The sequence below is a fragment of the Rhineura floridana genome, chromosome 8 (genome assembly GCF_030035675.1).
Source record: "Rhineura floridana isolate rRhiFlo1 chromosome 8, rRhiFlo1.hap2, whole genome shotgun sequence".
Taxonomy (NCBI): domain Eukaryota; kingdom Metazoa; phylum Chordata; class Lepidosauria; order Squamata; family Rhineuridae; genus Rhineura; species Rhineura floridana.
In genome coordinates, this window is record NC_084487.1 from 17,740,704 (window position 1) to 17,765,964 (window position 25,261).

A 25,261-nucleotide genomic window follows, 5' to 3' on the forward strand; every position below is an offset into this window, starting at 1 on the left:
TGGGGCGGAGTTGCAACACCAGCTTGCGGCGGCAGCACTGCCACTTACCAGTAAGTAGAGGGTGAGGTGGCGAAGAGGTTGGGGCTGTGTAGGCACATGGGCAGGGGTGCCAGGGAGCTAGCACTGTGGCTACGCCCCACCAGGTGAGCCACTTCTAGTGCTCACAGAATTCACAGTTTTCTCTGCTTGCTGGGAAGCCAGGCCTAGTGAGAAACCCCAGCTACACCAGTCTCAAGAACTGCTAAATGGCAAGCTCTTAGGAAATCCAAACAGGGAGGCCGTAACAAAAACACCTGCAAACTAGCAAGCGGGAGTTCACGTGGGTGTTCAAGAACTCTTATGGAGGTGATCTCAGATCCAGCTCACCAAGACAAACCTCAGATCAAACAAAGAGTTTCCTTTAAACTTCGCCACAAGCGGAGCATTTCATAGGCATGATAGATTTGGTTGAGAGAACACATCTTAGACAGGAATTACACATTCAGTGGTGCACTGGGGTTTTTGTGTGTGTGTATCTGGGAGCATGAACTGCCGCTTCTCTCCTGCAAAGCAGTGGGTGTGTGCATGGCCCAGTGAAGAAACTATGGGATGGAGAGGAGCTTAATGATTCCCCTGCCTTGTCCCCTTCCCCCCTGCAATCCCCTCTTCCCTCCTCTTCCTTCTCCCTCCAGCAGTCTGGGGACAGAAACTGCAGGGGAAAAGTAATGGCCGAGCAAAGGCTTAAGTTCCCGCCTCCCTTCTGCATCTTTGCTTCTCTGCTGCAAATCATCTCCCGTCCTGCTGCTTTGCAGAGGAATAGTGGCAGCCAGGATTCTTGGATGCCATCTCTGCCCAATATATCATATAAAATAGTTTTGGTCTTAGTTAGTGAGGTGAAACTCCGAATGAGGACATGCTTCTCTCTAATCAAAAGGCACTCTTCAGTTGTGATAGTGGCCTTGGTCGAGATGCCCCTCTACTCGGCATCAAAAATCCTGGTGCATCCCATTAAATAGGTAAAAAGGGGGGGCACCCCAGGATGACACGAAAGCTTGAGTGAAAATATATATGTAAATTCACAAATTTTTATTCCAATTTCAAAGATAAAAATGATCTGCAAAAAAGCCCAACGCTTTGATTTGCCCTGATGAATGTGCTGCTGATTCTCAACAATCCTGTGGAATCTGATCCATTACAGCTTTGATTTAAGAAAAAATACAGACAGTCATGTGAGTAAGGAATAATATGCACTCCCACCCCATTGTTTTTTAAAACAAAACTGTATGATGATAGTATGCAAAAAATGTAAAGTCACTCCTGTATATATTTGTTTCTTACAGCCCCTGATGAAGGCTATACAACATTAGCCGAAACACGTTGGGCTTTTTTGCAGATCATTTTTATCTTTGAAATTGGAATAAAAATTTGTGAATTTACATATATATTTTCACTCAAGTTTTCTTGTCATCCTGGGGTGCCCCCCTTTTTACCTATTTGCCTTATTGGATGACATCCACCTTTTCCTCTATCTGCATCCCATTAAATACCATGGCCATGGTCAAATGAGAGCGGAACTGGGGATGCTGCACCCCAGTGGCTAGGAATACTGGAATAAAACTGAACATTGATCACAGCACAATATACAGTCAAGTGGCCAGAAGAAGAAATAGACTGTGCTACTATCACAGCAGGCACAAGGGCTTGTGCTTAACGTGTGTATTCTAAAGAGGACATGGTCTTGCACTATCAACTTCAACTGGTCTTCAATAAAGTGGCATTTAAAAAAAAAATCTTACAGATAGAAAAATCTCTCTAGAACTAGCCCCTTACTCGCCAACCTACAGCAAGGATACGCAATATATTTTATTCTCTGTTTGAGCCTCCGGCCCTCCCTGGGTTTGTGCTTTTGCAAAGAAGGATTAATTTATGTGAATTGTAATCTCCACAGACGCAGCCAGTTTTTCTGCAATCAAGATGTCAGGGGGAAAAAGTCCCACTGCAGTCATGGAAACAGCAGCCAGCTGCATTTTGGAGTTGTAACTAACAGTCAAACAATCTAATCCAGGGATGAGGAACCTTTGGTCCCGCCAATATTGCTGAACTACCACTCCCATTAGCTCCAACGAGCACAATCAATGATCAGGGATGATGGGAGATGTAGTTCAGCAACATCTGGAGGGCCAAAGGTCCCCCACACCTGACCTAATCTAATGGATACACTTACAGGACTTTACTTATGAACTGATTACAATTTTCTTTAAAAAAAAAATTTGGTACAGTCCTGTTCGAAGCATACCATTTCAGGATGCAGGTAGGGCAGCAATGAACGCTCCCAGACTTTTCTTTAAAAAATAAATAAACCCTCCTGCACATGTAAAGCTAGCATATCAGAGAGAAGACTGTGCTAAATCCCTTCACATTGAGAAGCATCTCATAGCTTTTTTGTACAGACAACTCATGACTTTAGGCGGGATTGAAACATTCAGTCTCCCCACCACCACTGAAATAGTACAGTCCGGGGAGTACTGTCCAATGTGCTTTCTCTGAATGTATTAGGTGGTGATGACACCAGAAGGAAAAAGGGAGAGATACAAAGAGACACTGAGCATATTTCTAGGTGTTTAGCAAATCACCAGTTAGAGGTAGGCTCTGTTAGAAATGTGGCAGAGTTTAAAAGTTTCCCAAAATTTCCCCTTTATAGGATATACATACATACATACATACGTATATATATACACATATATATACACACACACACATATATATATATATACATATATATATATATATACATATATATATACATACATATATATATACATACACATATATATATATATATATATATATACATATATATATATATGATAATGTTAACTCAATAAATATCTGGATCATGGCATGTGAGCATGCTGAACACTGTAGTAAGCAACTTCTTTGGCAAGAGATGTCATAAAGCTAGCTCAGGAAGGGTGAGCTATGAGCTGAACATCTCATTTAATAAATGGCAACACTGATTTGAGGGTTGGGGGAGAGAAGGATAAAAACAACCAAAGCAATTGGGGTGCTTCCACACAGCAGTTTCTTGTGGGTGTAGTGCTGCTCATGCAAGTGAGAAGGGATGGAGGAGAAAATGGATTCAGTTCACATGTAAAGGAAAAACCAACCTAATTGGCACTTTCCGAAACAATACGTGAACCGAAACATGGCCATCCTTCAAAATTCGCAACTCTACGAATTTTGCAACGCAGTTCTCCAGCCAAGTAACATGGACAAAAATGCATATATGAGGCTGAAGTGTCCATAAAAATGCCAAAATTAGTGAAAACAGCATACAAAAATGCATTATGTTAGGGCCATTGCTTTCCAAAAATGAGGATATTGCTCAAAAGTGCATACAAAAATGTGTATATCAGGAGAAATATGCACTAAAATGCCGATGAATTTTCAGTTTTGTTTTTTTTAATCGCAAACTGATGTGAAATTGTGGAGAATTGAACATAAGATTTGAAAAAAATGAGAAACTGAATGAAACCAAAATGGACAAATTCGCCCACCACTACATGCAAGTCTTATGCAGCACCCACATGACATCATTCTTGTTTGAATGCTATTCCACATTATTTTTCGTTTAAACCAGATTTACTGATTGCACAGAAATTTGGTAAGTAAAAAACTCAATAAAAACAGTAAATCCAGATTGAATCTGGAGTGGGCGTGAGACGTGACATTTTAATGAGGGCATTGTACTGAATCCGCAACATACCACTATGTGGAAGCATTGTAATTTCAGAGCTGTGAAAATATGGACAAAGTTAGAGCAATCCAGGAGCGATCAGAAAGGAAGAGAGGCATCAAAGAAGGGGGACAACACAAAAACATCACTTCTCCTCCAGCCTCCTGCATTGTCCACTGAATAAATCTTTCAGATGTCTGAGATGTGGGCAGCATGGTCTAGATCAGGATGGTCAGAAGGCAGACTGGGATCTACTACTTCATTGCTGGATCCGTCTGCAACAGAGGGACAAGTGTTTCTGTCTCCCAACTGTTTAACAGTGGCAATAAGAAAATGGTGTTGTGTTCTAAAGTAGAATCCCTGTTCTGTAGTAACTCAGATATAGATTTGTACTTGTAAATGCAGGTCATTCTACTGTGTGGCTCAGAGGGTACAGTAGGTGGTGAGCTCTCCCCTCCCTAAGCCTCCATTTTGCAGATGGCTCTGCCTTCCATCCCTGACACTATTTTGAAACTAGCTGTGGTTGGTGGATCTTGGGGTTCTAGCATAAAAATCCCAAAGTAGATCTTCCAAGCCTGATGCTTGCCCATTCTGAGCTAGACGCTCTCCAACATCTCAGAATGCCTGAGAGAGCACCTTGTTGGTTCTTCTAGTTGATTAAGGCTACATTCAAATAACTAGGTTCTCTCTCCAACTTGTTTGACCTTTCCAGCGTTACAGGAGGGGAGCAGAACCACATTGTGAGAGGAAGGGGCAATGAATTACGAGGCTCCACAGCCACGTGCTTCTAGGATCAAGCTGTGCAATCACTGCATTGTAGAAGCTACACGGAACTGGATCACCAGAAGGGATTTAAAGTGTGATAGACTGCATGATCAGCAGATTATCTGGCAGCTCTCTCAAAATGCAATGGATGGGGTAGCTGACGCGCAACGGGTATCCCTAATTCAGACAGCCGGGTTCCGCACAATACCTCAGAGCGCAGAGCTGTCCCTGCCCTGGGACCTTTGACACCTGAGATGTGTATTTTTAGGACCCACCCTATTTTGTGATTCTGGTTGTTTTTAATTCTTTTTAACACTGTGTTTTAAGGTTGTTGTAACCTGCCCTGGGACCTTTGGGTGAAGGGCAGGCAATAAATGCTAATCATGCTAATAATAATAATAATTTCATGATCTTCAAGGTTAGAAATGAAGAGAAGACTCAGAGATTAGCGAAGGTTTTCTTTGAGTCTTTGGCAATTGCCCTGCATGTAACAGCTTAGTCTGTGCTTTAAAAGCTAAGAAAAGGAGAAAAGTATTTGGCTTGCACTGAAGAGCAGTTGAAGAACATTTTTTTTTTAAAAAAACCCCACACCTGTCGACTATACCAGGGACACAAGGGGCACCAAGGAAACCATTTAGGAAAGTGTCTATTGCTTACACTAGCACCTCTACAAGAAGACAGGTTTCTATTCTAGAGCAAATATCACAGTAGAAAATAATTTTAAAAAATGATTTGTGTTCACACTCCCTGTGACATGGAAACAATCACCCTCCCAGCTCAGGGACAAAGTGATAAACACACAGAGACTACTCTACGCAGAGCTACGGCAAAACTGGTCATCGTTTTAGGTGGTAGTTCAGCCTGCCTTGTAGTGTGGCCAGAAGGTCCGAACCTTCGCTGCTCTTCACGTTCAGGACACCACAATCGTCCACTCGCTGTCTTCTCTTCCGTACTGAAACAGAATCAAGGAGAGTTACAGGTGCCAGTGTCGTGCAATGGTTAGAATGCACAGAGGTAAAGGGAGAGGATCCCCAAACAGCAAAAAAACTACAAAGTCGAGGGGATGCATAAACAGTGTACATAGGAACATAGGAAGCTGCTTCGTGCTGAGTCAGACCATTGGTCCATCTAGCTTAGTACTGTCTACTCTGACTGGCAGCAGCTCTCCAGGGTTTCAGAGAGGAAGTCTCTCCTAGTCGTACTTGGAGATGACAGGGATTGAACTTGGGACCTTCTCCATGCAAGGCAGATGTTCTACCATTAAGAGACAATGAACATAATTAATAGAAATAACTCAATATATTACAACAATGGTACATAAGAACACATGCGAAATAGACTCACTTTTGTAACCAACACCAACACACACACAACCCGATCCTAAGTAGACTGAAAATAGAAATATTTTTGGGAAGCTGAATCTAAGAAGAATGAACTGTAGAGTTGTTGATGAGATCTCTGGATTGTATCTCGTTTCATTGCTTCATAAAAAAACCAACTTTGTTGTTATGTGCCTTCAAGTCGATGACGACTTATGGCGACCCTATGAAGCAGTGACCTCCAATAGCATCTGTTGTAAACCACCCTGTTCAGATCTTGTAAGTTCAGGTCTGTGGCTTCCATTATGGAATCAATCCATCTCTTTTTTGGCCTTCTTCTTTTTCTACTCCCTTCTGTTTTTTCCAGCATTATCATCTTTTCTAGTGAATCATGTCTTCTCATGATGTGTCCAAAGTAGGATAACCTCAGTTTCATCATTTTAGCTTCTAGTGACAGTTCTGGTTTAATTTGTTCTAACACCCAATTATTTGTCTTTTTCGCAGTCCATGGTATGTGCAAAGCTCTCCTCCAACACTACATTTCAAATGAGTTGATTTTTCTCTTATCCGCCTTTTTCACTGTCCAACTTTCACATCCATACATAGAGGTGAGGAATACCATGGTCTGAATGATCCCGACTTTAGAAATGAGAAATTCCTCATAGTTGGCAGAGGATAATAACCCTCTGGCCACTTAAGAACAAAACCAGCAGAACTTCTCCAAATGGGGTTTATTGTTCCTTGGAAGGTTCAACAAATATCAGTTCTCCAAACTGTCAAAATTAGAAAGTGAGACAGGGTTGCTGCTTGATATCCAGGTTCAGACCCCAGCTCAGGCGCAAAGCTCACTGGGTGACTTTTTCCTGGAAAAGGCATATGGTATTAGAGGCTTTGGGGACTCTGGGTTCCCCATCTCTGTGCTAAGCATATTAAGAGGGGAACAACTACAAGCCAACTGAATCAGTTAGGAAGGGAATGTGGGGCAGTCCTCAAAGGATCATACCACTTTAGCAAACATGTCCGGGGGGGGGGGAGTGGAAGCATCTTGTTTGAAGAACCTTTATATCAAAATCCTTCTGTACATAGAGAGCTGTCGTGAACTGCACAATGAGAGTTATCATGTCAGGAGGATTTCCTGCCATGACTGATCTACCTCCAGATGACGCAGCATCCCTTACAATGTGAGATATCCCCCAATACACATACTGAGATGATATGAGCCCACAAGAAGACTATACGATGTTACAAAGCGCATTTCTGAATCCGCTCCATGGTCTACAGATGTTGGTGGAATTGACTTGCAAATATCACATTTTGATGGGGATGCTACAAAGGAAAGGAGCTACTCAACTATTTCTCTCTTGCATTGTGAGCATAGATAATAAATGGGGACCCTTACCTGGATATCACCCAGCTGGTTCAAGAAACGGGTAGCCATTTGAGGTCCATTCTCCATGGTTGGAATGTGCAAATTCTAGGGGGTAAAAGAAGTGAGACATGTGAGGAGATGCTGGTTGAGGCATGCACATGGCTCTGTCCTCCCCTGCTGATGTAGCAAGTGTGGGGAACCTTTGGCTCTCCAGATGTTGCTGAACTACATCTCGTATCATCCTTGGCACTGGCCATGCTTGCTGGGGCTGATGGGAGCTGTAGGTCAGCAACAACTGGTAGGGCACCTATCTTGCATGTTGAAGATTCCAGGTTCAATATATAGCAAGCCCAAACAAAAGGATTAGGAGGCAGGTGGTGTGAAAGAAGCCCTGCCTGAAACCCTGGAGAGCCACTTCCAGTCAGAGTAGACAGTACCGGTGGGTGAGGGGGACAAACAGTTTGACCCAGTACAAAATGACTTCCCGTGTTCCACCTGAATGCAGTCCCTACTTCCCAGAGACGAGTTGGTTATTTACAAACTTGTCTCCCAGTCTTTGTTCCACAACCTTGCAGGAATTTCCAAGATTCTCAACAACTATAGCTGATGTAGCTTCTTTAGCAACGTTTTTTTACTAGGAGCTCATAACTAAAGCGAAAAGCAACTCCCCAAAGCTACTGCCAAGAAATCACAACCTGCCCCATTGCTGTTCAACACCACCACCAGACACTGCTCCTTGAAGTATTCTTAAATATGCATAGGAACATAGGAAGCTGCTTATACTGAGCCATACCATCAGTCTATCTAGCTCAGTATTGTCTACACTGACTGTCAGCAGCTCTCCAAGATTTCAGGCAGGGTTGTCTCTCAACCCAACTTGGGGGTGCCAGGGATTGAACCTGGGACCTTCTGCCCACAAAACAGATGCTCTACTGCTGAACCATGGCCCTTCCCATAAGGTTACTTATCCCAATTTCTTATCCATTGTTATCGGAAAGCTAAAGATGTTTGGTGATCAATGATATTCTAAGCAGGCAAATAGGGGCTAGCAGCCAAGCTGAAAACCATGTTCTATTACAGTTCTCCCAAAGTTCCCTAAGGAATTCCCTTACGGACTTCACTGAGAAATCCCTGCTGTAACAATCCCACCTTGTGAAGCTGAACAAGAGAACTCTTGCTCTCACCTCACCAAGGTATAATATTGTAGAAATGGGGCACACAACGCAAGCTGTTCCAGCACCAAACATCTCCTTCACTCGGTTGTCCTTCAAGGCAGCTCTCAGATTGCTCATGGTAATGTATCGCTCTGACACTTTAAATTCTCCCTGCAAAAAAAGGCAGAAAGGTGTAAAACCAAAGAACACAGTCGCCAGGGCCCAATGAACTGCATCCTAGAGTATTGATGGAACTGGTGAAGAACTCTTGGAACTGCTGTCTATTATCTTGCAAAATCTTGGGGGATGGGTGAAGTGCCAGATGAATGTAGGAAGGCTAATTATCTCATTTTTTGATCAGGTACCCTCCCTGATAGACTGTGGGAATGGTGTGGACATAATATATCTTGACTTCAGCAAAGCTTTTGAAAAAGTGCCCCATGATATGCTGATTAACAAGCTAGCTAAATGTGGGCTGGATGGAACACTATCAGGTGGATCTACAGTTGGCTACAGAATCGTACTCAAAGAGCTTATCAATGGTTCTTCTCAAAGTGGGGGGAGGTAACAAGTGGGGTACTGCAGGGCTCAGTCCTGGGCCCAATGCTCTTTAACATTTTAATTAATGCCTTGGATGAGGAGGTGAAGGGAATGCTAATTGGGACAGCTAATAGCTTGGAGCCCCTTCTAGGATGCACACCTTAACATGGTGAGGGGGTTTGAGAGTGTTAAAGAAGCTGGGAGCAATGTCATCAGGAGTCTAGATCAAGAGGCTAGGCTCCTAGCAGGGGCACCCAAGGCGGAATGGTCAAAGCTGAGACACCAGACTAAGATGCATCCAAACTCAGAAGAAGGCAATGGTAAACCACCTCTGAATATCTCTTACCATGAAAACCCTATGAACAGAGTATCCAAAATGCATCACAAGATGGTGCTGGAAGATGAGACCCCCAGATCGGAAGGCACTCACCGAGCTACTGGGGAAGAACGAAGGACAAGTACGAGCAGCACTGTGACTAATGACGCAGCTGGGTCAAAGCCGAAAGGAAGCCCAGAGGCTGATGCGCACAGATGAGAAAGGAGAGTCTGGAGTTGTATGATGCACACAATAGGAACATGGAACACAAGAAGTCACAGACCTGAACTTACAAGATCTGAACAGGGTGGTTCATGACATGTGCTATTGGAGGTCACAGATTCATAGGGTCGCCATAAGTCATAATTGACTTGAAGGCACATAACAACAACAACAACAACAAAATACCTTGTAGGACAGAAACAAAATTCAATGTGATCTTAATAGGTTAAAGTATTGGGCTGAAAACAACAGAATGAAATTTAACAGTGATAAGTGCAAAGTTCTATACCCAGGAAAAAGAAACCAAATGCACAGTTATAAGACAGGGAATACTTGGCTCAGCAATATTACGCTTGAGATGGATCTTGATCACAAGCTGAATATGTGCCAACATTGCAATGTGGCTGCAAAAAAGGCAAATTCTATTTTAGGCTGCATTAACAGAAGTATAGTTTCCAAATCTCATGAAGTACTAGTTCCCTCTGTTTGCCACTGGTTAGGCCTCATCTTCAGCACTGCGTCCGTTCTGGACACCACACTATAAGAAAGATGCAGACAAACTGGAACAGGTTCAGAGGTGAGCAACAAGGATGATCAGGAAACATAGCCACATGAGGACAGACTGAAAGAACTGGGAGTGTTTAGCCTTGAGAAGAGAAGACTAAGGGGAGATATGATAGCACTCTTCAAGTACTTGAAAGGTTGTCACACAAAGGAGGGCCAGGATCTCTTCTTGATCATCCCAGAGTGCAGGACACGGAATAATGGGCACAAGTTATAGGAAGCCAGATTTCGGCTGAACATTAGGAAAACCTAACTGTTAGAGCAGTATGATAATAGAAGCAATTACCCAGGGAGGTGATGGGCTCTCCAACACTGGAGGCATTCAAGAGGCAGCTGGACAGCCACCTGTTGGGTATGCTTTAAGTTGGATTCCTGCATTGAGCTGGAAGTTGGACTTGATGGTGTTATAGGCCCCCTTCCAACTCTACTATTCTATGATTCTATGAATACTACTCTCTATCTTTCAACCTAACCTACTTTGCAGGGTTGTTGTGAAGATAAAATAATGGGAAATGGAGATAACCATGCATTCCGCCATGAGCACTGTGGTCAACAGGCAAGCAAACAAATCAGTCAAACCACTGAAAACAGCCAGCTGACTTTCTTATGCCCTGCACTTCAAGCACAGTATCAGGGCAATATACAGTAAAATATTTAAAAGACCATGAAGTTACAAAGCCTGGGAAAATAAAGTCTTTGTCTAATTCCACAAAGACATCAGAGTGGGTGTCAACTGAACCTCTCTGGGGGAACTGTTCCAAAGCTGTGGTGCCACCATGGAAAAGGCCCTCTCCTGCTACAGTTCAGATGGCAGGGGAACCTGGAGAAGGTCCTCTAATGGAGGATCTCAATTTAGACTGCATCCACTTGCTACAAAACTCCTATGGCCACTTCTCAGTTGCAAAGAGCATTTAGCAGGTGAATGGGATGTGCAGTATTTAACCCTTCTCCTGCCAGTCAGAGACTGCAGAAACTTCATCTGCGTATTTACTCCTGCCAGTGTTCTGGATCTGTGTTTACCTTGCATGGTCTTGACCCCACAGGTATAAAAGCAAACTGGGATTGGAGGGGGAATTTTAGGGGGAAGGTGTTTGGCAGGGAAAAGGTGAAGTACCCCCTTCCCCAATTTGCAACACAACTTTCCCAGGGTGCACGGCGAAGGAGAAAGGATCCACTAGGGCTTGGTTTATGAACAGATGCAGTGTAATGTGTAGTTTGCTCTTAATTTAACTGTTGCAGTGCCAACGCTTGCACACAAAAGAGGCTTCCACTGTCAGCTATGCTAAGCAAAGTTTTATTTATTACTTATTTACTTATATCATTCCTATCCTGCACCTTCCACAGAGATTTATGTCCCTGGGGTGGCTAACAGAATAGTAAGAAACAAAGAGTACATTGTGAGTGCATGGAGCCGCTCACCCATTCCTCAGTACTGGGTTCAATTACTTGCTCTTTGGTAGCCGGATGTGGCTGAGGTGGGATAGATGACCTCTGAACAAAAATCATGGGGCTCCAAGGTGCATCTGTTGCAAATTCAGCAAATACTCCCAACAACTACCCCATCAACATGAGAAAGCTCCAGTGAGATGTTATAGGTCAGTTTGATAGGGATTGTGATTTTGTTACATTTGGGAGCTCACCACAATAGCTCACAGCTTATCCCTTTAGCAGCAGCTCTGAAGATGTTCTCTGAAGGTAGAGTCTGAAGAATGGCTTACAGCACGAATCACCAGCCCCTTTGGGGCCACGCAGAGCTTGGAAAAGTCACTTTTTAAAACTACAACTCCCATCAGCCCCAGCCAGCATGGCCACTGGAGTGGGCTGATGGGAGTCGTAGTCCAAAAAAGTAACTTTTCCAAGCTCTGTCGACACTTTTGCAAACTGGAGGAACTGTTGCAGGCACCGAGCACATGCCGCAGTTGCCCACGTGTCCCACAGCTGTGCATACGCATGTGCACTTTTCTCTTTCCTGCCAGCATTTAAGCTTGAAAAAGATGTTTTTGCTCTTTTTGAAGCCTAATGCAAAGGTGACCTTCCTGGAAAGTGCAACTGGGGAGGGAAGAGTTAACCTTCCCCAGTCTAATTTCAACTGGGGGAGGGGGGATCGGACCCTGTGGACACCAGAGAAGGCCTTGGAGGCCACACGTGCACCCACAGGCACCACACTGGTGACCCATGGCTTAGAGACTAATAGCCATTATTAGGTAGATCTCAAGACTGAGATGTGAAAAACACAGTAGATACCTACCCACGTGCCTGCCAAGTCCAAAATGCTCTGCCTTGTCACACCAGGAAGAATGATGCCATCGAGAGGTGGGGTTGCCAACTCCTCTTCTGTCAATACAAAATGCAGCCGCTTAGGATAAACGCAACAAAAGCAGTGTTGCCGTTTTGGAAAAATGACAATGGAAAAAGAAATTGGGCTGGGGGGAACACATTTTGAATTCTGATACGGATGGATGGTACATGATAAGTTCATTGGTCTGCAGGCTGTCAGTAGAATTTTACTAGTCCCCCTCCTTACCTAGATTTCTGAGGCGTTGCAGATGCAGTGCAGGGATTCCTTACAGCTTAAATGGACATTTAAAATTACCAGCTTATGTACACTTTATTCGGACACCCCCCAACACACAACTGCCCGTGGGAATGCATGGCAGGTGTGGGCAAGCACAGGGGCCAAATGTGGCCCTTCAGGCTTCTCTATCTGGCCCTTGTGACATCCCCACAGGCCCCACCCCTCACTAGCCCTGCTTCAAACATCCCTTAGTGGCTGGGTGGAATGTGCTAATGTCTTTTGCTTGCCTGGAGGGAGGATAGAGAGGGGTGTGTGAGTGTGCGTAGACACTAGCCTTCTACACAAAGGTCAAAATTATATTTATTGCTCCGCCCACTTTTGCCTTAGGTCCCACCCACCACTGGCATGTGGCCCTCGGAAAAGCTGCCTAAATGGAAGTGATGTTCCTCAACTCTGAGGTACAGACAGGAATGAGCCCTAGTTAAGAGTCATGTGGCACAGTGCCTCTGTGTTGAGAGCGGGCACCACGTCACTGCAGTTAGCAAAGACATAGGTAACATCCACACCATATATATAAAGCATATGGCTTCCCCCCAAGACTCCTGGGAACTGTACTTTACTCCTCACAGAGCTACAATTCCCAGCACCCTGAATAAACCACAGTTCCCAGGATTCTTTGTGAGGGAAGCCATATGCTTTAAAGCACTGCTCTTCAACCTTGGGTTCCCAGATGTTGTCAAACTCCAGCTCCCATTAACCCCAGCCAGCTTAGCCAATGGTCAAAGATGATGGGAGTTGTAGTCCAACAACATCTGGGGACCCAAGGTTGAAGAACAGTGCTTTAAAGGAATGGTGTGGATGTAACCATGGTTTCCCTAGCTGTTGCAATTGCATTAATCATGGCACCTGTAGGACCAGCCTCCCAAGACTTGTTCCATCTTTTTGGGGGGGCAAGGAATGCTCATTAGGTAGGTAAGGACCCTGTTTCTATACTCGGCTTCTGACATCAAAGGCTTATATGAACTCTCTTCCTCCAGCAACTTGTTTAGACAATTACGGAGAGAATCTGACGCTGAAGTGACTTGAAAGCGAATCTAAACGCTTTGGCTAAGTAAAAAGTTCACCTGTCTTTCATGACAGGACGGATCAATGATGTTAACATTAAAGAGAAAGAACATCAAAGTGCAGAAACTCGCTTTATCACTTACACATTTGAAAATGTCTTTCTTTTTCCGTACAAGTGAAGCTGTGGGTCACATTCTTATTGCAGCTTGATTAAAAGTTGCCAAGGGTGCAAATAAACACTGCTTTGGAGGGGACAACACAGACGTCAGGTGGTGACCACTTGGCATAAATTGTGAGTATATTTTACCACTCCCTAGTACAGGGATGGGAGACCTCTTTCAGCCGTCCTTCATGGGTAACCTTCCGGGAGCTGCGTGCCAGTGGTGAGCAGGGCTAGAGGCAAATGTGGGCAGGGCCAGATGCGTAAGTGGGTGGGCCTATGGATGTGACTCTTACTTTGTACAGCAGGCTACATCCCACCCATGCACACACCTCTCTCCATTCCCTATCCAAACAAGAATCATCATCGTAGTCTAAGGATTCATTCTAGCCAGGCAAAAGCACTTGAGGAGGGCATGGAACAGGGACAGTGGGCAGTGTGGCCTAGGGCAGTGGTTCCCAACCTGGGGGCCGGGACCCCCAGGGGGCCACGAAGTAATCCAGAGGGGGCCGTGAACAGTAAAGAAATGAATTATTTATTAATTTTTTAAAAAAGTCTTCACTCCTTCTACACTGTCTGCTTTCCACTGCTGCTGCAGATGACACCTCCCTCTAGGTCCAAACGAGAGGGGAGGCCTTTTGCTGAAGCGCCAGAGCGTCTTTCAGGCGCACTAAGGGCAGGCATCTGCCTATAAAATACATGGCAGATGCCAAAGGAGGCTGAGGGTGGGGCTACCAGGAAGAAGAGGGGATTACTATCATTGATTCCCGTCTCCTTGCACTGCTGCTACTGGCAATGCCCTTGCTTAGAATGAGAGGGCTTTTTGTGAAGCAAAAACAAGCAAGGCTGCAAAGAAAGGCTGCTTTCCCCCTTCCTTCCTGGCAGCCAGCCTGCCTCCCTGGGGGGAGGGGGTCACAAAAAAAAATTCAGCTTATAAAGGGGGTCCCCTGCTCATAAAGGTTGGGAACCACTGGCCTAGGGAGAGGGGTGTGACATAGGGAGTGTTCCAAGGGCCGGACAGAGAGGCCTGGAGGGCCGGACCTGGACCTTGGGCCTGACGTTCCTCATGCCTGATCTAGAGCAATACAACGAGTTGTGAGTAGGGATGGGGGAGAAATTCGATTCAGTTTGCATTTAAAGCAGAATTTATCAATCTGCACTTTCCGAAACAACATGAGAGCCAAAACACAGCTGTCCTTCGAAATTCGTACTTATCTGAATTTTGCAACGCAGTTCTCCAACTAAGCAATACTTGCAAAAATGCATCTGTTAGGGGGAAGTGTGCGTAAAAATGAATATATTAGTGTGAACAAATAAAAATGCATTATATTGGGAGGAACTGCTTTCAAAAATGTGTACATTAGTCAAAACTGCCTACAACAATGTGTTTAGTAGGAGAAATTCTCACTAAAATGCTAGAGAATTTTCATCAGGATTTAAAAAAAATATATTATTTTTTTGCAAAATGTAAAGAACCAAATTTAAGACTGGAAGAAAATGAGAAACGGAGAGAACCAAAACTGACAGATTCTTCTGTCTCTAGCTCTGAGTGATCTAGAAAGAGAGTGTGATGGAAATAGCTTGGGATGCCTTGTTGCAAGTGCTTGTAATCGCAGAAGAGTCATCTTACAATAGGCAGCCTCTGAATCTGGAGTCTGCAGAACACACTCAGCTGACCACAAGTCACAGGAAGCCTCTGGCTTACGTGCTATCCCTCTTCCCGTCTTCTCCTCCAGTGCAGCTGCTTTCATTTCCAGTTTCCATTAACCAGTTTAACATGTTCCCCAAATGCTAATGTTATCTACGGATTGTTCAAACAAGGACAAACCACACTTACAGTTAGTTGTGGTTTGATGGTTCCAATGGAAACAAGTTGCAGTTAATAAAAAATGGAAGAGAAAGCTTCTAAATTCCTCCACGTGGAATTTAGCTGTGCCAGATAGGGAGAGGGCAGGACGAAAGTGCATGTGCCTTAGCACCTCTTCTCTCATCATGCTATGGTTTAGTCTTATGTCCAGCTGGGCTGTAGTGTATTCCAGGGGTGGGGAACCTGTCACTCTCCAGATGATGTTGGACTCCAACTCCCACACAGCGTGGCCAATGGTCAGGGATAGTGGGAGCTGTAGTCTAGGAACACCTAGCCACAGTTTCTCCATCCCCGGCGTAGCCCATCTCCTGAAAAAAGGAGGACATTGTGGGAGTGCATCTATTTCCACACCTGGTTATCTTTCCTCCTTTGTTTGATGCCCATACAGGGATCTCCTACCTCACCATGCAGCCAGTGTCACAAATGAGCTTTCAAGGGGCCTGTGCTATGTTGATGTCTTGCCAGGCCAGCTGACAGAGAGCAGGGAGCCTGTGAACCATTTAAAACTCCCGTTGATAAGGCACATTTTCACCGGCTGCCCAAACTGTGCCCACCAGCCTAGCATTGCCTGCAGCAGCATCTGCTTCCTTCGGTAACAGCTCCAAAAGGTGACAATGTGCAATGGATGGCAAGTCAAAAAAAATGCTCAGTCTTCCTGTGATTTGCAGCCAAACTGGGCTCCATACCGTTTCATTCACTCGCCATTGTGGAAAAGCGGGCCGCAGCCGTACACACCTTGCTTGCACTTCAGGAGCCAAGGGCTCTTGGCTAATTTCATTTATTTATTAATTAAATTTATATCCCACCCTTCCTCCCAGAAGGAGCCCATGGCGGCAAACAAAAATACTAAAAACACTCGTAAACATCTTAAAAACAAAAAACTTTAACATACATTAAAACAAAACATCTTTTAAAATATATTAAAACAAAACAGCTTTAAAAGCATCTTAAGAAGCAATTCCAGCACAGATGCAGACTGGGATAAGGTCTCTACTTAAAACGCTTGTTGAAAGAGGAAGGTCTTCAGTAGGCGCCCAAAAGATAACAGAGATGGAGCCTGTCTAATATTTAAAGGGAGGGAAGTCCAAAGGGTAGGTGCCATTACACTAAAGGTCCGCTTCCTATATTGTGTGGAACGGACCTCCTGATAAGATGATACCTGCAGGCGGCCCTCATCTGCAGATTGCAGCGATCGACTGGGCATATAAGGGGCAAGACGATTGTTCAGGTATCCTGGTCCCAAGCTGTATAGGCCTTTGCACACCAAAACCAGAACCTTAAACTTAGTTCTACTTTTGCCAAAGCAAACAACCTGGCACTGAAGCTCCCAGAAGCCTTTATTCAAAAAATGTGCCAAATGGAATGAAGGATTCTATTACAGCATGAGTTATCTAAAATATATAAAGGGCTAAGCAAACTGTGTATGCAGGCAGCAAGTACCAGCCTATTTCTGGTGAAAGGCTATAAGCTCAATTAACCCTTTCCCTCAAAGGTGTCTGTCATTCAGTAGTCTACGATGTACTGGTTAATCTGTGGCCCTCCAAATATTGCTGGACTATAACTCCCATCCTCCCTGAGTATTGGTCATGCTGGCTGGGGCTGATGGGAGTTGAAGTTCAACAATATCCAGTCTTCCCAAAGGCATCTGGTTAGTCACTGTGAAAACAGGATGCTGGACTAGATGCATCACTGGCCTGATCCAGCTGTCCTTTTCTTATGTACTTATGAAAGGCCAACCTTTCTGGGTTCAATGGGGAAGTTCAAGTGAACTTCAAGTGAAGATGAGTATCTTGCTCATCAATCTCAGGATTCAAATTCCAAGCCTCCCTGAGCCTGGCAGGTACCACAATAGGATCAGATCAGTTGCTAACCCAATAGCAGCTGTGACTGCCCCTGCCAGCACAGGCCTATTGTGACATCAGAGCAGACCAGCCAACAGGCACTGAGACAGGTAGGATGAGAAAAGAGGCCATTGGGACGACCTTGTCCATTTTCAACTTGTGGTGGGTGGGTGTAGGTAGGGGGGCGGCTAGTCCCACAGCCTAACTGGGATGACCGTTGTTCCATAAATAACCTTGGTTTGCATTCATTAATGTACTGCCCCACTCAACAGTCTGCACGTGTTGCAGCTCGAGAAAGACAGAGGGCAGTCATACTTCACTGTTTGCAAACAAGGCTATCTGATTGTAGAAGCCAAGCTGTTCTTCAAGGGGAAAAAAAGAGGCAAAGAGGAGGCAGGCAGGAAAACCCATTTCTAATGCCTGTTTCCTCATCCACCTAAAGGCCAACTACATGTAAAGAATGTGCCGACCTAAGATGCAAACTAATTATGGCACCACTTGGTAAAGAAGCCATGTGTAATTTTACACCATCATAGGTAGCATTGGAAGTACTTAGAAGATTGCTACATCTGTGGATAATGCACACCTCTTTATCCATACTGAATTCACTTCCTGTGTGCCCAAAGTTGTACCATGGGTTATACTTCACACATGCATTATGTCTGGTGTAACGCCTACACCAGCCTTCCCCAACCCAATGGCTTCCAGATATTTTAGACTACAACTCCTATCAGGCCCTGCCAAAAAATCAGGAGGCCACCAAGTTGGGGAAGGCTAAGTGCATTTGCTGTCCTGCTAAAACATTCTTGATGGCGGCTGCTGTTCTGTTTCAGACGAAATGTTGTGTTCGAAACAGGCAGATGATGTGCACTTGAGGCCCAAGGACCAGACGGCCATTTTATTTAACTTCACAACAAATATGGCTGTCAAGGCTGAGGGAAAACATCAGACACCAGTTAAATCTGGCAGGCCACTGTACCTCCATCTTCATTTCGCCAGTACAGGAAGAGATTCATGGTCCCAACTTCCGTAATTTGATGGTCATCCCCATACAGCCAGAGAACTTGCTGGCACCCTAATTCCATAGCTTCGCGCTGGGCATAGATTGAAGACCCATAGTTCCTTTTGGGACACAAGAGGGAAAGGGTAGGATATGATTATCAAACTGAGTAAATACCTACCCTAGAAGCTGTTGTTGTTGTTGTTATGTGCCTTCAAGTCGATGATGACTTATGGCAACCCTATGAATCAGCAACCACCAACAGCAATAACCCTAGAGGTTAGGTATAGGTTTATCAAATTTATATCCTCAAACGATTTACAAGCAAGTAAAAAATACAATACCGCATAAAATTACAGCTAACATATTAAAAACAGATCTGGAGTAAGGCTGAACGGTCGTAATTAAGTTTATCAATTTGTGAGGCACAATATAAATTATTATTGAGGTGATACTTAACACCTGCAGATTAAACCAAATTCACTCAGTGGAAATGTGCAGCAGGGAATGAACATTTTTGACCCATGTGGTGGGAATGTCCACTTGCGATTAGTTACTAGAGACAAAGAGTATGGTCAAAGAGACAAAGACAAAGAGTATGGTCAATTTCAATTGAAGATGAGGTGGTCGTGAATTTGAAATCATTGGTATGGGTATGGTTGAATCAACTCAGTTAATTTATGCATCTCAGCCAGTCCCAGCTACTTCATTAACCTTTCTCAGTGAGAAGTAACTATTTGCAATTGGAATGCACCACAAGTCAAACAGAGCTCTGAGATAACACAGTGAATAGTCACACGAAAGGGGAGCGATTTTATGCTGTCTCTCCGGGCCGCACCCCTCGTGGGCGTTGCTTCACACCCTCCTTGACTGTTTTTCCCCATGGCTGACAATATTTATTTATTCATCAAAATGTATATACTGCTTGATTGTAAACAGAACCTCTATGTGGCTTATGAAAACTTGCTTCGTGCTTATTTATTTATTTATTTGTTTATTGTATTTGTATACCGCCCCATAGCCGAAGCTCTCTGGGCAGTTTACAGCAATGTCATGTGAAACATTCACCCTATACTCACTAATGATTTTATCTAACACTTTTCTTTAATAAATCAAATTATTTTTGCAGAAAAAAAGGCCTGGCCTATTAATTTCATTCGTGAGCAGAAACCCTACCTACATCATTAGATTTGAACTGGGAGACTTATAATCAGATGGCTGATTGTCTTTTCAGATATGTGATAAGAAACAAACCATACTTGGGAACAAACTATTTATTTAATTTATCTAAATCATTTCTATACCTATATATACAAAATCTCAAAGCAATTTACAATCCAAAGCATCAAATGAAGTGTGACAAAATATCAAAATAAAACATTACAGAAGAAGGTCAAATATAAAATACACATTTACAGCAACATAATGAACAAGAAAACAAAATCTCTCAAACATAAAAACTTTATGGATAAAGGCTTGCCTTTATGGAGGACAGAGATTCTCTGGACAGAGAAGCAAGTGTGATGAAATGAGCCTACTGTACAAACCTAGACATTTGCATTTGTTGCTCTGCCCACTTTTGCCTCTGGCCCCACCCACCACTGCCACATGGCTCTTGGAAGGTTGCCCAGAATTTAGCCCCCAGGATGAAAATGGCTCCCTATCCTTACAACGGATGATGTAGGAAGCTGCCTTATACTGAGTCAGATCATTAGTCCATCCAGTTCAGCGGAGTCGCCTCTGGCTGGAGGCAAATCTCCAGTGTTTCAAAGTGGCATTCATACCCAGCCCAGCTGCTGATAAATCAAGATCAGTGGTGGCTGGTGCCCATTGGGACTGGTAGAATGGAAGTCAAGGAGACCAACAGTAGGTGGAGCCAGAGCCAATGGGTGCTACAAGGGGCAACACTGAGACCAAAGAGGAAGAAGCTGAGAGACAGTGCCACCCCCTGGACTGGTTGTAAGTATGAAGGCAGGCAGGTGGGGGCTGGCTGAGGGTGGACTGAGATTGGTGGGGCAGTGTCCCATTTGGCCTAATGGACCAGACTGCTGAACCTGGGAACTTCTGCATACAGTCATGTGCTCTGCTAAAAAGCTATGGCCCATCCTCTCCCACCTACACCTTACAAAATGGAGCTTGGGACTGTACAAGTAAGGCCCACTGCTTACTTGTATCAGATTTACCATCGTGAATTTCAGGAACGACCAACCCACCAGTGCCAGAACAAAAACTTTCTATGTGCTCTGTCAACTATCAGTGCAATAAATTAACAGCTGTGCTGTCCTATAGCCCAGTTCCTCTGGCTGGTGCAACAGGACGTTGTCAGGCATAAATGCCAACCATGCCTCTGGAGCTATGAAATACATTCCCCAAATGCTTGCATTGCACTAGACAGTCACAGATGTCTTTGCCTGGAGCCAAGGAAGAGAGAATGTTTACAGCCAGGCTTGTCCCCTCAATTTGGCAGCAGGCTGTTGAATCGGATAAAACCAAAGAGTGTCATTTCAGGGACACCACCAGCTTCTGGAGAACAAACCATTACACGGCTCCTTTGCAGAGTTCCTATACCTTGGACAGGCAATGCAAAGGACGTTTATTGGAATCACCTGCAAGATCAGTTCATGCCTAAGGTCACTCAGCAAACCTGTGGCCCAGTTTGGATCAAGGCCTGATCCAACATGAGGACCACAACAGCCCTCCGTTATGACACAACACAAGGAAAAATACCTGAACAAACTGGTTCCTTTATGGTGTGGTGGTGTTGCCCAGATTTTAGAGCTTGGAGCCCCTGTATTCCCCACCCCCTCTTTCTGGCTTGTAAGTTCAGGGTGCCGGGAACAGGTGTTAGTTGAACCATGCTGATGTGCTCATTGTGAAATAATAATAATACCCACTCATCACTTATCATTAATCCTTACAATGACTTTAAAAGATGAGCTGGTGTTATTGTCCCTTTTGGAAAACTTCCAAAAAAGTGGCAAAGACAGAGGATATGAAGAGGATTGGCAGGGGGGTTGATACATGAGGTGAAAGCCAAGAATCATTCACAGGGCTGCCTTGCTCCTTACGTGAAGTCTGCACGTGGAACAACAGGCGGCTGCCATTTGCTATGCTTTGTGAGCAGGGATGCCTGCAAGGCATGATGCCTATGGAAGATGCTACAGCTCAGTGGTAGAACACATGCTTTGTATGCAAAGGCCCCAGGTGCGATCCCTTGCATCTCCAGAGGATCAGATAGTAGGTGATTATTATTTAATAAATTTACTTCTATTTACCAGCGTGTGCTCATTTCAGGAGAGGGTTGGTTCTAACCCAGTACCTTGACCATTGACCTTGACTACTGTGTAAATTGGGATGTTTGTTTAGGGCCCCTGAGAAAGGAGTCTCTTGGGATCCCAAGCAAGGTACAGGGCTCTGAGCTTCCCCTTGGCTCAGAGTGATTAACCAGATAAGGCGTGGTGGCAGCGACCTACACTGCAGGGCTGTTGTGAGCATGCACAGCTTTGGCAGGGAAGGATATTTGCCAGGATCAATTGCCCAGAGACATTGCCTATCAAAAGTCAACAGTTCTGAGCAAGATGGATGAATAATATGACCTGGTATAAGGCAGTTACCTCTGCTCCTAGGTGGCCTAAACAGGGCCAATTAGAACACCAGTATTAGTGTCCAGAGATAGGTTTTCATTCATTATTCTTTTACTGCATTTATCTTTTTGTCATTTTATTCTGTGTTAAACTCATGTTTGCACAGAAAACCCTTCCAACAGCACAACTGCCCAACTACTTACTTACTGATTTTAGGCCAGCAGTAATAGCACTGCTTTATTAAATTAAATACATTTTACAGAATAAAGTTGCCTAGGGTATCAATAGGGTTCTCCTACTGCCTCTGGGAAGCGAAGTTTCACGCTTGCATGGAAAAGGCCCCAGATTCAATTCCTTCACAGTCCTCTGGTGACAAAGCTGGGAAATACCTCTATCCAAAAGGTTTAGAGAGTTGCGACCAGTCAGAATGGACAATACTGGACTCAACGGACCAGTGGCATGAGTCTGCATGAGACATCGCCTCAATATTTCCTAGTCTCATGTCTACAAGGAAGACATCAAAAACGATGTGCTACAATTTAAGTACATGAGTGTTACCTCATTAGGATTCTCTTACCCTCCCAATTTGCAGTCCCCAGTCCCTCCTTTCCAGGCTCGGACATATTTTGGATCTGCCCACAAGGAGATGGGATTGAAACTTCCGCTTGAAAAGTAGGGGCCCACAGGGCTCAGTATCACATAAAGGAGAGCTTTCGAAGGCTTCTTGACTCCAAGGGAGGGCTGAATGGTGGAAAGAAAAGCAACGTAAGAGCATAAGAAGAGTCCTGCTGGATCAGGCCAACGGCCCATCATAGTTCAACATCCTGTTCTCATAACGACTAACCAGATAATTATGGGAACTCTGCAGTGAGGATCTAAGAACAAGAACATTCAGATGCATATTGCCTCTGATATTGGAGGTAATATAGCTATCGTGACGACTAGCCGTTGATTGCCCTGACCTCTGTGAATTTATCTAATTCCCTTTTAAAAATAATTCCCAACCAAATCAGAAATGAAAATGTTGTAACCCTCCCCCAAACATGGGGGGGGCATGAGGGCAGAGGGAGGGAGGGGAGCTCGAGGGAATAAGGGATGGTACTGCTTCATTGTAATAATGGGAAAACCCTAATAAACTATACATTAAAAAAAGAACTGGTTCTTTAGTGCAAATTTGGTTCAATAGTAGGTTTACGTCCGGTTAAGTACCGTAATAACATAAAGTTGCTCTAGAAAGCCTGATGGAGTGAAAGGACCAGACGGGGCCAAAAGCCAAATAGGATGAGAGACCCAAACAATCCCAGATTGACTGATCTCAGGGATCCTGGATGGGACACACCTCTCTTGGCAACAGGGTGTAGCTTAAGGCTTAGGCTGATGAAAGCTCCCTGTAGCTGACTTTTGAAGCAGCGCTTGCGACTGTCCTTTGAACAGGGGTCTGATCTGCAGCAATGAGCAGACAATAATCTTTACATAGCTCTCTGCCACTGATGATCCCTGAAGATCAAACCCCTACTAATCGAGTAGGATGGGGTTGCACTCCCCCTGAAGGAGCAGGTCCGTAGTTTGGGAGTTCTTTTAGAACCATCCCTGTCACTAGAGGCACAAGTAGCCTCGGTGGCACGGAATGCTTTCTATCAGCTTCGGTTGGTGGCCCAACTATGCCCCTATCTGGATAGGGAAAACCTTGCTTCAGTTGTCCATGCACTGGTAACCTCAAAATTGGACTACTGCAATGCACTCTACGTGGGGCTGCCTTTGAAGACAGTTCGGAAGCTGCAGCTCGTGCAAAACGCAGCGGCCAGATTGTTAACAGGGACTCGGAGGTGTGAACATATAACTCCGATTCTGGCTCGCTTGCACTGGCTGCCTATATGCTTCCGGGCTCAATTCAAAGTGCTGGTTTTGACTTATAAAGCCTTACACGGCTTGGGACCACAATACCTGGTGGAACGCCTCTCCCGATATGAACCTACCCATACCCTGCGTTCAACATCGAAGGGCCTCCTTCGGGGGCCCACCCAGAGAGAAGCCCGGAAGGTGACAACAAGAAAATGGGCTTTCTCTGTGGTGGCCCCCGAACTATGGAACTCTCTCCCTGATGAGGTACGCCTGGCACCAACATTGCTGTCCTTCCGGCGCCAGGTAAAACCCTTTTTGTTCTCCCAGGCATTTTAACAACATTTTTAACATCTATTTTTAACACCTACATTTGCACTTACGCTCTTAATATTTTAGTAATTTTAATTACTTAACATCTTAACATCTTAATACTTTTAATTGATTTAATACGCTTTTAATATTTTTAGGCTTGTGTTGTAGTTGTTTATATGTTTAATTATGTTCTACTACTTTTGATATACTGTTTTTAAGTTGTTTATATATGTTTTACCTGTATATTGGATGTTTTTATGTTGTGCACCGCCCAGAGAGCTACAGCTATTGGGCGGTATAGAAAGATAATAAATAAATAAATAAATAAACCGGCCAAGCTTAGGGGGTGGGGAGCGGGTTTACCAATTTATCACAAAGCACTACTGCATGTACAGGTCATGTTTCATATTGATTTAAAAGACGACTTCCTATGCACGGGGCTAACCCTATGCAATGCGAGGGAATGTTCTGCAATGCCACACAGGATGCTGAAGCACAACCAGCACATTGGACACAGTTGCCCATGATACAGAGAGTTGCGCCTGAGCATGTTCCTGGAGTTCCTTCTGCACTCAGGTTGGCCCACCAAAAATAAATCATGGGAAGGGGAAAATATGCACGTGCATACGAAGAAAAAGCACTCAATTTCAACATGTGCAATGGAATGGCAAAACATTTCCACTAGGTGGTACTGCTGTCACCTGCAAATATAAAAGCTGCAGTTTTCCTCTCCCCCTCCCGCCCCTGCCAATTGGAAAGCTTTTCATTCTACTTTACTAATAAAACATAGCACTTTGTCCTTTCTCATCTGTGCTTCACACAATTATTTCCCCACTAGGATATCACTTCTGCACAGGAAAGAACACGTACACTTGCAAGACCCACGGCTGCACATGCACCTCTTCCCTACATGGAAAGGAGCTATGGAAAGGGAAATCACTGTGCATCAAGTAGGCCTTATACATCCATGTGGAGTCCCTGCGTGGGAAAGGGGCTCACACAAGGATTTCTCTGCAGACAACTGCGCACAACACGTGTTTGCTGCAGGAAGAAACTGGTGTTAAAAGCACAAGCTGGCTCTGCAGTTGAAACACAAATATCTTTTTCACAT

The 25,261-nt window shown here is 44.4% G+C and overlaps 1 protein-coding gene across 2 annotated transcripts in view; it reads right to left on the minus strand.

The window, feature by feature from the left end:
- Positions 1 to 2,844: 2,844 nt before the first annotated feature.
- Positions 2,845 to 25,261, minus strand: part of BCAT1 (branched chain amino acid transaminase 1) — an 85,615-nt gene continuing 63,198 nt past the window's right edge. For both annotated transcript variants that reach the window (XM_061638430.1, XM_061638431.1), the window contains 6 exons: positions 22,574 to 22,737; positions 18,392 to 18,534; positions 12,213 to 12,298; positions 8,353 to 8,493; positions 7,199 to 7,273; positions 2,845 to 5,432 (listed from right to left, as the gene is read on the minus strand). In XM_061638430.1, the coding sequence (XP_061494414.1) occupies positions 5,391 to 5,432; positions 7,199 to 7,273; positions 8,353 to 8,493; positions 12,213 to 12,298; positions 18,392 to 18,534; positions 22,574 to 22,737 (651 nt within the window). In that variant the 3' untranslated portion in view covers positions 2,845 to 5,390. The remainder of the gene's footprint in view (positions 5,433 to 7,198; positions 7,274 to 8,352; positions 8,494 to 12,212; positions 12,299 to 18,391; positions 18,535 to 22,573; positions 22,738 to 25,261) is intronic.